Source organism: Monodelphis domestica, chromosome 5 (genome assembly GCF_027887165.1).
Source record: "Monodelphis domestica isolate mMonDom1 chromosome 5, mMonDom1.pri, whole genome shotgun sequence".
In the NCBI taxonomy this organism is placed as follows: domain Eukaryota; kingdom Metazoa; phylum Chordata; class Mammalia; order Didelphimorphia; family Didelphidae; genus Monodelphis; species Monodelphis domestica.
Window position 1 is genome coordinate 209,150,634 of NC_077231.1, and position 13,685 is coordinate 209,164,318.

The 13,685-nt window shown below is 34.6% G+C and overlaps 1 protein-coding gene across 1 annotated transcript in view; it reads right to left on the bottom strand.

Moving 5' to 3' along the window:
* Window positions 1-13,685, bottom strand: part of MTPN (myotrophin) — a 59,394-nt gene that overhangs the window by 19,317 nt on the left and 26,392 nt on the right. Inside the window, exons 2-3 of the mRNA XM_001367586.5 lie at window positions 4,105-4,218; window positions 2,825-2,908 (exon numbers count right to left, since the gene is read on the bottom strand). Of these exons, the coding sequence (XP_001367623.1) occupies window positions 2,825-2,908; window positions 4,105-4,218 (198 nt within the window). The remainder of the gene's footprint in view (window positions 1-2,824; window positions 2,909-4,104; window positions 4,219-13,685) is intronic.

A 13,685-nucleotide genomic window follows, 5' to 3' on the forward strand; every position in this document is an offset into this window, starting at 1 on the left:
AAATATGGCTATGAAGGCAGTTGGCCAACTGAAGGATCTGGGGGAGGAGCTTAGATGAGGTTTCAAAAGCCAGTGAAAGAAGTCTTGGCTGCCTTCTTAGTGGCTCTTATCTATTTTGTCATCTCTGGCAAGCAGAGGAGCAGGGTTGGAAACTGGGAACTGCTCTTAATTTAAGTTAGAAAGGCTAAAACCTTATTCTCTCTTCGTTTCTCTTTACTAAGAAATGTTTATAAATTTAGTATAAAGCCTCCTAGAGTAATTTTTATTTCATAACACTATGTCAGCAGGCAACACACAGAAATTTCCAATGTACCCAGAACCAGATTAAAATGTAACTAGTAAATATTTAATAAATGAATAATATAATTCAATATGAGGTTAATGTGTGGTTTTTCTAAAGTCAATATGTGTTTAGCATCCATTTCCATTTAAGTTTGATACCACTGATGTAGAGCAACGTAAGCAGAAATGGCTTATAAAATGCCCTTGATAACATTGCTTGGCCTGCCATCTTTCCTAAATTTCCCTAATTTCCTGGAGCTTAGTGAATGAAGGATAAACCATTCTTTTCCCCTTAGAATCCTGGCACAAAACTTTTTTTTAAATATATGTACCTTTTTAGCAAGATATTTTTTAAATCAATATATATTACCTATATAATCTTACTACCAATAGCCAACAACCTGATTTAAGAATCTCTCTTAGGTTACTTCCTCATCTATATCTTATACAACTAAAACATCTATATCTTAATTTTGAGATTGATTTGGATTCTATATGTCATCTTGGAGTTTGTAACCATGAAGAACAGGAAAACTGGCCCAAGAGAGACAAACATTCTAGTTTTTAAGACATTCCAAAATATTTCAAGAAAATTCAGGTTATGATTCTTATGACTATACACTCAAAGGAAATTCAATATGAGAGATATAAGATTCAAAAATCAGAGATTATGATGCCACACAAACAAAAAAAGGAGAAGGAATCTAAAGAAACCAACCAGACTGTTAAGAGAGATACCTGGTGAGTTTAGGGTTAAAAAAAAATGCATAAAGGACAGAAGAATACAAGAATCCAAGTCAACTCCTAAAAACTGCATGAGCAAGGCAATAGGAACAGAACAACAAAAAGGAAGACAGAGGCCTACCTCTTAGGGAAGGTGATGTAATGAGATAAAATGAACAGAGAAAACAAAAACTATTCAATACACATTTTGCCTCCATTCTTTACAGCAAAGAGAATGTTCTATCCTTTTTCAGTTTGAAGAATAAAGACCCTAGGGACAGAATTCCATCTTCATAGGAGGAGACCAAATAGCAATTTTAAACTGCTTTGTCTCCAGCCTTCCCAAAGAAACTGGAAATATTACTTCTGAACCAAATCATGGAGAGCAGAGAAAGTATCAGAAGACTAGAGTTAGGCAAATGTTTCCCAAATTTTAAGAAAAGCAAGAAGGGCAGGGGTTACAGAAACTACAGGAAGTCAAATTTTATATTGATCTTCAGTAATATTTGAGAACAAATTACACTAACATGTTTTAAGCATTAAAAAAGGGGGTGTGTATAAGAGGGACCAACCTGAATTCATTAAGAAAAATATCAAACTTGCCTCATTTCCTTTTCTTATGGGGTAGCTATATTGATAAAAGGAGGCATTCCACAAATAAAGTATTTGACTTAGTCTGCTGACTTAGATCTAAGATTAGAACCATAAAAATGTTAGCATTTTTCAGCTATGAGTTAAACTAGCTTTTCTGAGTTGGCCAAGAAGCCTAATCATTGTTTAGAATGATAGTTTTATTGTAAAAATAAATTGAGTTCTGAATCATCAACTTACAAACTTTTGGAACACAACTTACTTGTAAATCTAGGATTTCCTGAAATGTATTCATTTCTAAGAATATAATTTTAAGACACAATGAAACTACAATGCATACAAATAAAAGTGGCCAAGAAAATGGAAGTTATAAAAACCATGTTATTACATAAAGAATGGTGTACAGAACTGAAGATATTTGGACCTGTTTAGAAAACTAAAGGAACCTATATTTGAGAGACTGTTCTGAAGAAGGAAGAAGTAGTCTAGGTCTATGTTATAAATAGGACAAAAGGGTGAAAATTATAGGGAAACAAAATTCTTTCTACTGAGGGAGTCTTAACCAGATTTGTGCAACAGTGAAATGCTTCACAAAGTGCTAAGCTATACACTGTATATATTCAAGCAGAGGGTAGATGATGACCTATCTTACACTGAGTAAAAAGGTTAGACCAAATGATCTTTAGGATCCTTTTCAACTCTTATGCTATATGATATAGTTTTCTCTTGAGATGAGAAAGCTACAGGAATAGTTAATCCAAGAGGTGGAAGATGACAAAACCTAATATGTTTATTTTATAGAACAAGAAATTGAGACCCTTAGAGGTTAAGAAATTAGTCTAGAACACAGAGCTAACTACCAATGCCAGTGTCAATACTAAATACTATCAACTCTTTAAATTTCCTAGTCCAGGACTGCTTTTGACTAAACCATTTCTAAGGCATGTGTGTCTATGCAACTAAATAGTCTTGGTACAGTGTAGAAAGTAGAATCTGGGATCTCAAATCCCACAATTGAGTTCTCAATGTCTGATGCTATATATGATTTGTACCAAAATAAAACCCAGCAATTTATCTTCAATAAGTATCTATTAAAATGCTTACTATTTGCCAGGCACTGTTAAGTGCTGAGAATACAAAGAAAGTAAAAAAACCACAGTCCTTAAACCTATCTTTAGCTAAATATAAAGGATCATAGAAAACAGTGAAAATTAACAATAGCTCTTACCTTTGATAGAAGCAGTTTCACACAGGAAACGTGACCTTCATATACTGCAGACAGAAGAGGGGTGATATGATGTTTATCTGGAGCCTAAAAAATAATAAATTCAAGGGAGAAAATAAACTCATTTATTTAAAGCACAGAATTCCAAAGCTATTAAGTGTCCCCTGAGGTCATCTATAAATCCCTTTGGCACAGGAATTCCCTGTTCAACATACTTGATATAGTGGCAGTGACCAATCATCCAGCCCTTTAAGAGCCCAGTGACAGAGTTGCCTTAGCAGGGAACCCATTTCAATCTCAGCTCATCATTAAAGTTTTCCATTATATTGCATGGTTTCTGATTTTTCCACCACCCTGATCAATCTCTTCCATTCTTCTTAAAACGTGATGCCCAGGATTGAACAAGACTCCACAAGTTTGACCAGGGCACACAATAGTGGTACTATAATTCCCTTGTTGCAGACACTAGTTCTGTAAGTTCAGTCTAAGATTAAATTAGATTTTATGGTTACCACATCATATTGTTAATTCATAATGAAAAAGAAATGATTTAAAACTTGGTTTCAGGGGCAACTAGGTGGCAAAATGGTTAGAGTCAGGCCTGGCAACCAGAGGTCCTGGGCTCAAACTGGCCTCAGACACTTCCTAGCTGTGTGACCCTGGCCAAGTCACTATTTCCCAGTTGTCTAACCCTTATTACTCCTCTGCTTAGGAACTGATACTAAATATCAATTCTAAGACAGAAGATAAGGTTTAAAAAAAGAAGCCACCAAAAAACTCAAATTATAGTATCATCATGGATAGGAAGACTTAGTCAAATTATAGTATCATCATGGATATATAGAAGACTTAGCATTCATTTCATTAAGTAATATTTACTTGTTTCCTACAAACCATTTTAAATCTCCAAACTTTAATATTTCTAGCACCTGCAGACTTCAAAAATAAACTAAGTTAAAAAAAAAGGGCTTGGGACACAAATATGTACAAATAAAAAGAAATTCTCACATATGCCAATGGCTTAACCTAAATTGCTAAAAATATGATGGAAAAATTAATTCCCTTTCTAATATTGAACCTTAAAATCAAGCCACTACTTATTCTAAAGGGTCTCAATCATCTCTTTCTAAATTATAGGAAATTGGCACATTTAATTTCAAATAATTTTCTTTTTCAAAATGAGGTTCTCACAAGTAACTTTTAAAAAATGTATAATAATCAATTACCCAAACCATACAGCAGAATTGGTCTACACTAAATTGCTTATTTTCTTTTAGACATACATTAATATCAGCTCCTTTCAGTAGCAGAAATTCCAGGATTTCAAGCTGCCCACAATCTGCTGCATAATGAAGAGGCTTTCTACCACCTTCTAGTGTCCGGTTGACATCTTCACCCTTAAAAGAAAGGGAAAACATTAGAATAAAAAGGTGATGGTTGGAGAAGGGAAATAAAGTTCATTTTCTCCCCTAAAACTGAGGATTTCATTTAATGATTACATTTTCTAAAATGAACTGATCAAGGACTTGAATAGAAATATGGTATAATACCCAGTAGAGTCAAGTCATAACTATTCAAGGTGAAAATTAAATGACATGTGAAAAAGTCCTTTGTAACCACATAAAACTATATAAATATCCAAATTGTTACAATTATCATCAACAACTATAAAACTATATATATACACACATACATACAGACACACACACACACACACATACACACACACACACATATATATAAACAACTCTAACATGGCCCAAATCTTCTCATTTTGGAAGCAAAGTACAATTGGGCCTGACAAATCTATAGATGGGAAACTGCTTGGTAATCAGTATGGTTTGAGTCATGTTAAGTTAAAGATATCAGTAGGATTTCCATGTGGAGGAGGCCTGTGTAGAGTCTGAGACATAAGTGTGGGTCTGAAGAGATGAGAGGAAAAAGGATATAGGTTTGGGTGACATTTGCATATTTATGGATGTATTATGAGAGAAAATATAAAAGAGGCAAAGGTAAAGGATAGATTCTTGATTCTAAGGAAACATGTACACTAACTGGCTAGGATGAAAAAAAGTAGCCACCAAAGGAGGCAGGAGGGATTAGAGAAGAAGAAAATCAAGAGAAGATGGTATCTCTGAAGTCATGAAAGAGAAGAAATCCTGTTGGAAGTGGTTTTGAAGGTGTCAAAAACAATAAAGTGGTTGAAGAGGATGGAGGAAAAAAAAGCTAAATATTGGTGACTAGGAGGATACTGAGGACAGAAGTCAGTTTGCAAAGGACTGATGAAAAAGTAGACATGTAAGAAATATGTAAGGAAATGGAATGTTATCTATGTAACATTGAGTGTCAAGAGTAGACATAATTATACTTCTTTGTATTCCCTACAAATAAACAGTGTTAGGGATATAGCTGGTGCTTAGCATATATCTGTTGACTATATAACTGTATCCTTCCAAGTATGATGATTATTCTCCTTCCTAGATAAAGACAGTTCAGAACAATTTAGGATGTTTAAAATGTCAAGGGTATTTTCCTGAAGATTCTGTTTAAGTATCAAATTGATTAGAGTTAACTTTCAATTATCTGCTAGTTCATCTTAATTACTATCTCCAGGCTGCAACTTTGTGAGGTTGATAGGCAATGCTGTCCATTCTTGTCATGAAGTAATAGCAGAGAGCTCTGCCTTGAAAGGGTTAGGAAAAGAAAGAATTTTAAGTATTGAGACTGAACCAGACCTCAGTTGTCATTTAGTTCAACTGATAAAGGAATCCTCATCATAACATAACCAAAAAATGGTCATCCATCCTCTGCTTGCAGACCTTCATTGAGGGAGTCTTTTTAGGAAAGGAGAACCTATCAAGCTATTCCAGTTTTGGATAGCTCTGCTAGGAAGCTTTTCCTGACATCAAGCCCAAGGCTCCTTCTTTGCAACTTCTATCTTTTCCTGCTATGTCAAATACTGTGCTTGACACTGGGGATACAAAGACAAGAACAAAAACAGTCTCTTGCCTTAACAAGATAACTTTTATTTGGGGACAAATAATATCTATATTTACATTAATAATATTTTTACATTATATACAAATACCTACAATAATAATACAAATACAATATAAGATTACATTACATAATGCAATAAATAGAAATAACTGGTTATAAAGTACATACTAAGTTATATGGATGGAAAACAGTAGGAGATAATTGGGACAAACCTTTTGTAAGAGGCTGAAGTGAGGAAAGAATTCATTCCAGGCATGAGGACATCCAGGCCAGACTTGGAGAGTTAGGGAACAAGTGGGGGCAATCTTTTTTGTACATAGAGTATGTGAAGTCATATTTCTATTAAGACTGGAAAGGTAGGCTGAAAGTCAGATTGTGAAGTCTATAAATGCCAGAAGTTTCCATTTTATTCTAAAGGCAATAGAAAAGCACCTGCAGCTTCTTGAGTAAGGGAAGGAAATGCTGTTATCTATGCCTTTAGAATAAGACTTTGGCAGCTATAAAGAGTGGTGGTGTCAAACTCAAAGAGAAACAGAATTCCTATGGGTCAAGAGTCTTCACAGTGTCCTACTCCAGAACCACATAAGTCAGACACTGAGGAGCAGCCAAATAATTAATCTAGGTTAATTTCTAAGCCTGAGTGTATAAGAAATAAAAGTTCTCTAAAGAATGGGCTGGGCTATTAGACCTTTATGTGAGTTCTATCAGTCCATAATGTTTTTCCATTTCAAACTCATTTATTAAATATGATCATCTTTGGATCCTGATTTTTAAGAACAAGAGTATGATACAGATTTGTTTATTTTTTTAAAAAATTACATGTAGAAACTATTTTTTGACAATTGTTTTCTGACATTTTATGATTCAGAATCCCTCCCTCCCTGACAAGGTGGTTAATGATCTGATATAGGTTATACTAGTGCTTTTATGTAATATGCATTTCCAATACTTCCCATGTCATGACAGAAATCATGTCACACATACAAAAAAAGCTCAAGAAAGGAATAAAGTGAAGGATGGCATGCTTTAATCTGCAATAAGATTCTAACAATTCCTTCTTTGGATGTGGCTAGCATTTTCTTGAAAACTTGTCTTGCTGATAATAATTCAGTCCTTCACAGCTGATCAGTGTACATTATTTCAGTATACATTGTTCTGGTTCTGCTGCTTCACTTTCCACCACTTCATAGAAGTCTTTACAGGCTTTTTTTCTGAACTGATCCTATTCAGCATTTCTTATGAGTAATAGTTTTCCATTACAACCATATTCCACAGCTTGTTCAGCCATTCTCCAACTGATACAGTCCTTCAGTTGCCAATTCTTTGTCATTACAAAAAGAACTACTAAAACTATGTTCAAATAAGTCCTTTCCCCCCAATCTCTGGAGAAAATATAGCTTGGGATACAGACCCAGTAGTGGTATTGCTGGGTCAAAGGGTATGCATAATTTTATGGTCCTTTCCCTATTCCCTATTTCCAGAATGGTTGTATCAGCTCATAGCTCAACCAACAGCATGTTAGTGTCCCAATTTTCCCACATTCTTTTAACATTAGCCAATCTGATAAATATGAAGTGGTATCTCAGAGTTGTTTTAAGTTGCATTTTTCTAATCAACAGTGATTTGAAGCATTTGCTCATATGATTACAGACAGTTTCAATTTCTTCATTTGAGAACTGGTATTCCCCCTTTATTTCTACATCAAGTAATCCATCTTGACATTATCTTGGTGAATGGTGTGAGATGTTGGTCTATCCCTAGTTTTTGCCATGTTGTTTTCTAGTTTTCCCATAAGTTTTTTATCAAATAGTGAGCCATTCCCCCCCCCCCCCAATAGCTTGGATCTTTGGGTTTGTTGAACACTTATGGCACACATTTTGAATTCAGACAAACAATGAGAGTAGATTAGCAGAATCAGCTTAGTCAGACTCATACATTTACAAAGAACATTCATATTTGTGCCCATAAATGTGTAGTACCTGGTAGCACACACTTATGGATTTCTAGATAACCAGAGAAAACATACTCATAGCCATGTATCAACCTGCTAGATTTTAGTTTTTAAATTAAAGCATATTCAATTCAAATAGCTCTAGTATCAAATGCCAACTCTTCCACTTACTATTAGCATGATCTTAAGCAATTCACAATGAATTATCCCTAAGTTCCCAATCAACTCTAAATGTATGATTCTAAGATATATTATTCAACAGGGTAGATGATCTGCATTCTTCATTTCCCCAGTAAGGATGGTTAGAACAATCTCTTTAAAAATAATTTTAATGACTTCTTTTTTTATGACCTATGTTTCCTTTGAAAGGAATTCTTTATTCCCTTTGTCTATTTTGAGTTAATTAATCAAGAATTTGAAGTACCCCTACTTAGCACTTGGTAGGTCACTGTCCTTTTGGCAGTGCTAGGCAAATTGGGAGGCTGTGATTGGTTCCTGTGAAGTGGGTGAAGGACAGAAGTGACTTGGAAAAAGGACTATAAAAGTTGAGACTGAGGAGAAGATTTCATTCATTCCTTGGTTCTTTGGTGAGAAGACCCTCCTAGAGGAGGATCTTGTGCCGAAGGCTTGCTGGGTGAGTAACTGGAGCCGAAGGAAGAGGCTTGTGTTGGTGAAACCCTTGGAAGACACCATTGGGACTCTAAGAGACTACCATGGCTCCATGTGGGTATCGGGACTTGAGGGAGCCCTTGCCGGGTGACGAGCTAGACTTCTTCGGACAGAAATTATAGGGCATCTAGCTAGGCAATACTTTCTACTTCTTTCCAACATTTCTCTTTTACTATATCTCTATTAAACTAAATTGTTAAGAGTGGCTAACAGACTCATGACTTAAGAGTTAATTTTATAAATGGCAACCAATATCATATATTTTTAAACTCTTATATTTAAGTCAAACCAATTTTAATTTTATATTCCCCACTAGATTTCCCCCCTCATCATTTCTGAGAGCCATTATTTATAATACAATATGAAGGGGAAAAAAAAAGTTCCATAAAACTAAACACCTTATCAAAAGAGTTTGACATATATGTAATGACATATCTCTAATCCATAGTTCCCCACTTCTGCAAAGAAAAGGGTGATGTCATCTTTTATCTTCTTTGGGGTCAAACTATATCAATATAATGCCATAATATTCAGTTTTGACTGATTTGTTGTTCATTATTTTTATATTTCTGTAATGATTATTTATTGTTTTCCTGGTTTTGCTGATTTTGTTGCAACAATTTATAGAAGTCTTTTAATGGGTTCTCTGTATTTATCACATTCAATGTTTTTTATAGCACAACAATATTCCATTACAATAATGTACTACAATTTGTTTAGCTACTCCCCAATTGGCAATCTACTCTATTTCTAATTCTTTGATATTATGACAAATGCTAAGAATATTTTGGTTATCTTGGGTTATAGGCCAAAAAAATGGAATAACTGGGTCAAAGGTTGTAGAATTTTAATCACTTTATTTATATAATTCCACCAACAACTCATTTATGTGCTCAACTTTCTACAACCTCCCTAACAGTGACTCTCCTATCTTTTTTTTTTGCCATTTTTGCTCATTTGCTAAGGATGAGAAGAAACCGCAAGGTTTTTATTTGCATTTCTCTTATGAAAAGTGGCTTGAAACATTCTTTCATATGGTTAACAATGTGCAATTCTCCTTTAGTGAAATGATCCTATTGTTTGTTATTCATCAAAGCATGGCTTTTATTTTCTTAATTATTTTTTCATGTAGCAAGTAATGTTATCACCTTTCTCCCCAACTCACTGTATTGTTATTTGGAAATAAAACCTATGGTTTTATAAGTTATAGAAATGTTTTATGATTATTACCCCATGTCAAATGTTTTAAAAAATAATCTTTAAAACTTCAGACAGACAATAGTTTCTAATACTCTTCTACATCCTTCAGACAGTTGTTTATTTGCAAAGACAATGCCATCTTTAGTTCAACTTGCTTGGCTCTCCCCAGGATGAACAATGTCAAATTTACCACAGTTGTGAGTCAAGAATTCTTACCTTACTGAGAAAACCTGACTAAGAAAACAACTCTAAGAACTATTGTAGCTGACTTAGCAAAATCTAACTAAACTTAATTCTCAAAAGCACCTTCCAAAAACAGGTTTTTATTCTGCTTAGCTCAAGTCAGAAACAAACATTTATGTTATCATAAATGCAAACTGATTTTGAATGGTTCACAAATTAGCAAGTTTCTGAGTTTTGGTTATTATTCATATACAGTGTATATACTGAGAAACAAATTTAAATGGCAATAGGGATTATTTGAGGTCAATCTCAAAACTCTTTACAGCTTTTGTCAAACTTTGAAGGATTACACAGAAAGATTTCTTGGTTGCTTACTTCAGAAACAACTGCTTTTCTAAAACAGCATCACTCTTCATTATCAATTTTAACTCAGGCAACTAATCTTGTTTCATTAAAGTTCAGGAAGGATAATTACCATGGCAATGGTTCACTAAGTTTCATAGCTAATACAAATTAACTAGATTTCTATAAACTGTAACCTCCTCTGTTTTAGCTTAAAATAAACATTACCAATTCATCTTTTGGGCAAAATATAGCAAAGAAGTTCTCTTTCTCTCTCTTCATACATACATATATGTAACTATGAGGTATTTGGAATGGAAAAACTAGTTTGTTTTATACAGTAATACAAAGAAGATTCATTGTTCCAATGACAAAGACAAAAGGGCCATTTTGTTAATACCATGCTAAAATTAATATACACTTAAAATATATGTAGAAGTACAGTTTCATATATAATCTTTCTCTATTCTTTATATGTTGAAATGGAAATATTTGTTTTTTGAGGTCATAATAAAAAATTTTATATTAAAAAGTTCATCTTTACTTCATTATTCTGTAGTCAAGATGTAAGTACACAGCTCCTGACTATAGGAATTCAGCAAAGAGGTAAGGTATTTTTTAGAGAATGTCTCTTTAAATCTTCTCTATAATCCTGTACCTGACATATAGAAACTAGTATTTGAATTCTGGGAAGGAAACAATCTCTGCTAAGTAAAAGAGGAGAGAGAAAGAAAAGGGCAATAAGTAGGTGCTAATAAGAGAACAGAAGTGAGTAGGAGTTGATAGGTATCAAATGGTTATATGAAAATAGAGAACAGACCCTCTCATAGTCACAAAAAATAGAATTTTTGCCAAGGAACTTTTCACTTTCCTCTATATAAAAAGTATGAGGAAAGTCAACTGTTTGGGGAGGGAAAATGTGTGGAAGAATCCAAACTTGTCACCAGTTCTTCTAAATAATAAAAAACTTTACCCAGGGCCAGCCCCTTTAACCAGACAGAATAAAGCAGGAAATCTTGAAAACCAATCAAGTAAACCCTATTTGTTGGACTGGGCTCTAGGGAATATGCCCAGGATTAGGAAAAATTTGGGATTTCTGTTCATTCCTAGAAAATTAATAACAGCTAACATTTATAAAGTGCTTACTCATGTCAGGCACTATATTATGCTATTATGATTTCATTTGATGCTCACAGAAACCCTGAGTGGTAGGTAGTATTATCTTCATTTTACAGATGAGGAAACTGAAGTTAACAGAGGTTGAGTGACTTCCCCAGAGTCACATAGTCAGAATTTAAGAGCAGATATGAACTCGGGTATTCCTGGCTTCAGGCCCAGTGACCTATCTACAATGCTACCTTGCTGCAGCAATAGTAACAATCTGGTTATCTTCCCACTTTAGGAACCTGCTGACCTCTCACAACATCCACAGCAGAATTTGAGTAGGTGGGATTTCAAAGAGAAAGAGAGGGATGTGTCAATTTGGGGAAGAGAAAAGAATTTTTCAGCAGCCTTATTTTTAACTTCTTCAAATTAACCAAAAATAATTTATTAAATGCCTGCTATTTGTCTGGTACCCTGTTTTGGGGATAGTAACAGTATCACAATGGGACATGGAAGAACAATTTGAGACCTTTTGCTAGATTCTTAAAGTTGTTTCAAGGAGTCCCTTTTCAACTCTTATGGAAAATAGAAATTACATGTGCAATGTTAAAAGTGACTGGTGATTATATTTTCCTTGTAAAAAGCATAAGTAGTGAAGTGAATAACAACAAAAAGCTGTATTGTGATGAAATAAAAACAGCAATGACTTTCGTATATGGAATGACTTTCTGCTTGCCTCTGTCTTTTAAAACTCAGCTCAAACTCCCCTTCCTATATAAGGCTTTTCTAGATACTCCCTCCCCTAAGCCACTCTACCCCTAATTATTATATTTATTTTATTTCATTTAGTTCTTTTATATTTATTTTGTATATCCATGTTAATTCCTTTCAGTAAAAGGTTCTTTGCTGGTCTAGGTTGTCCCATTTTTGCCTTTGAATAATTAGTACCCAGAACAGAACTTGGCATATAATAGATGCTTAATAAATAACAATAGAAGATTTGTTTAGATATATGTTACTGCTTTGATGATGAAGGAAAAAAAGAACAAGTTATATAAAGTCCAATTTAGAAAACTCAACGATTCTATTTAAATGCATGTTAGCAAAATATTTATTTGGATGCATATACAAAAAGCCTCAGATGAAATTTACTACAAACCAGGGGTGAAGAACAGAACTTTTACCAGCCAAATATCCTCCCTTATAAAGATGAAGAAAATGATCCTGAGAAGTTAGATAACTTATTTGAAGCCACAGAGCTAGTGGCCAATCTGGCTAAAACTGATAAACTCCTTATTCCCAATTCCTTCTCTACAATATCAAATTATTTTTCCAGTCCTAGCCTCCCTTTCCATGACTTGCTTGTCATACCCCAGTCAGGGGAGAGAGAAAGGGAGGGGAGTGGTTTGGGCATTCTGCTCAGGGGAGGGAGTAAGCACTTCCATTGGACTGCTGGGCAGAGGGGTAGGGAGGAATAGTGGAGAAGGGGAAGAGAGCAGCTCCACCCAAATCCCTGTCTTTCTAGTACCTAATTGGTGAGTGAAGGCATGCATGCCCAGAGGTCTCTATGTGTGTGCCATAGGTTTGCCATCATAGGTCTAGAGCATTTATTGGCCCAGCCCTTGTCATTCTCCAGGATCCTCCAGCCAACTCTTTATCCTTATCAAGAAACCACAGTATAAGGTAAACAAAGTTTGGTTTGGCAATAAATAATTGATAGACACTTCAGTAATAGAGTTGGGGGTATAGAAAATCTCATTTGGGCGAAGAACAAGAATGGAGGTGGAGGGGGTAGCTGGGTAGCTCAGTGGATTGAGAAGTTGGGAGGCTCTGGGTTCAAATCTGGCCTCAGACACTACCTAGCTGTGTGACCCTAGGCAAGCCACTTAACCTCCATTGCCTAGCCAATACCACTCTTCTGCCTTGGAACCAATCTATCAGGCAGAATCTGGTACGGGTTAAAAAAAAAAGAGATGGAAACAACAAAATATGCAAGAGCAGAGGTCACACGTCGTCATAGTTCTTGAATGTATACCATGAGTATTTCCTCTTATAGGGGAATCTGAGTACCTTTACCAAAATTCTAGCTGTACAGTGATCTGTCTGGAAACGTTTTGGGAATGGGGTGGGGAGAAATCAAATATTAAGAATTTTACTCATATATATATATTTATTTTTACGACGACCTCCCAACAAATACCTAAGCAATACCTCCTACGAAGTATACTCCAAGAAAAGATACACGAAAAAACACAGTATCATTTTGTGCAACTCATAACAGGTCACTTTATTTTTTTGTAGTTTGCTGGCTAACAGAAAGATGTATTCTTTAAAGGTAAAAAAGGAGTTAGCATATATAATTTATATTTATTGATTAAATGATCACATTTTAATGTGAATAAATTAGAGTGAATA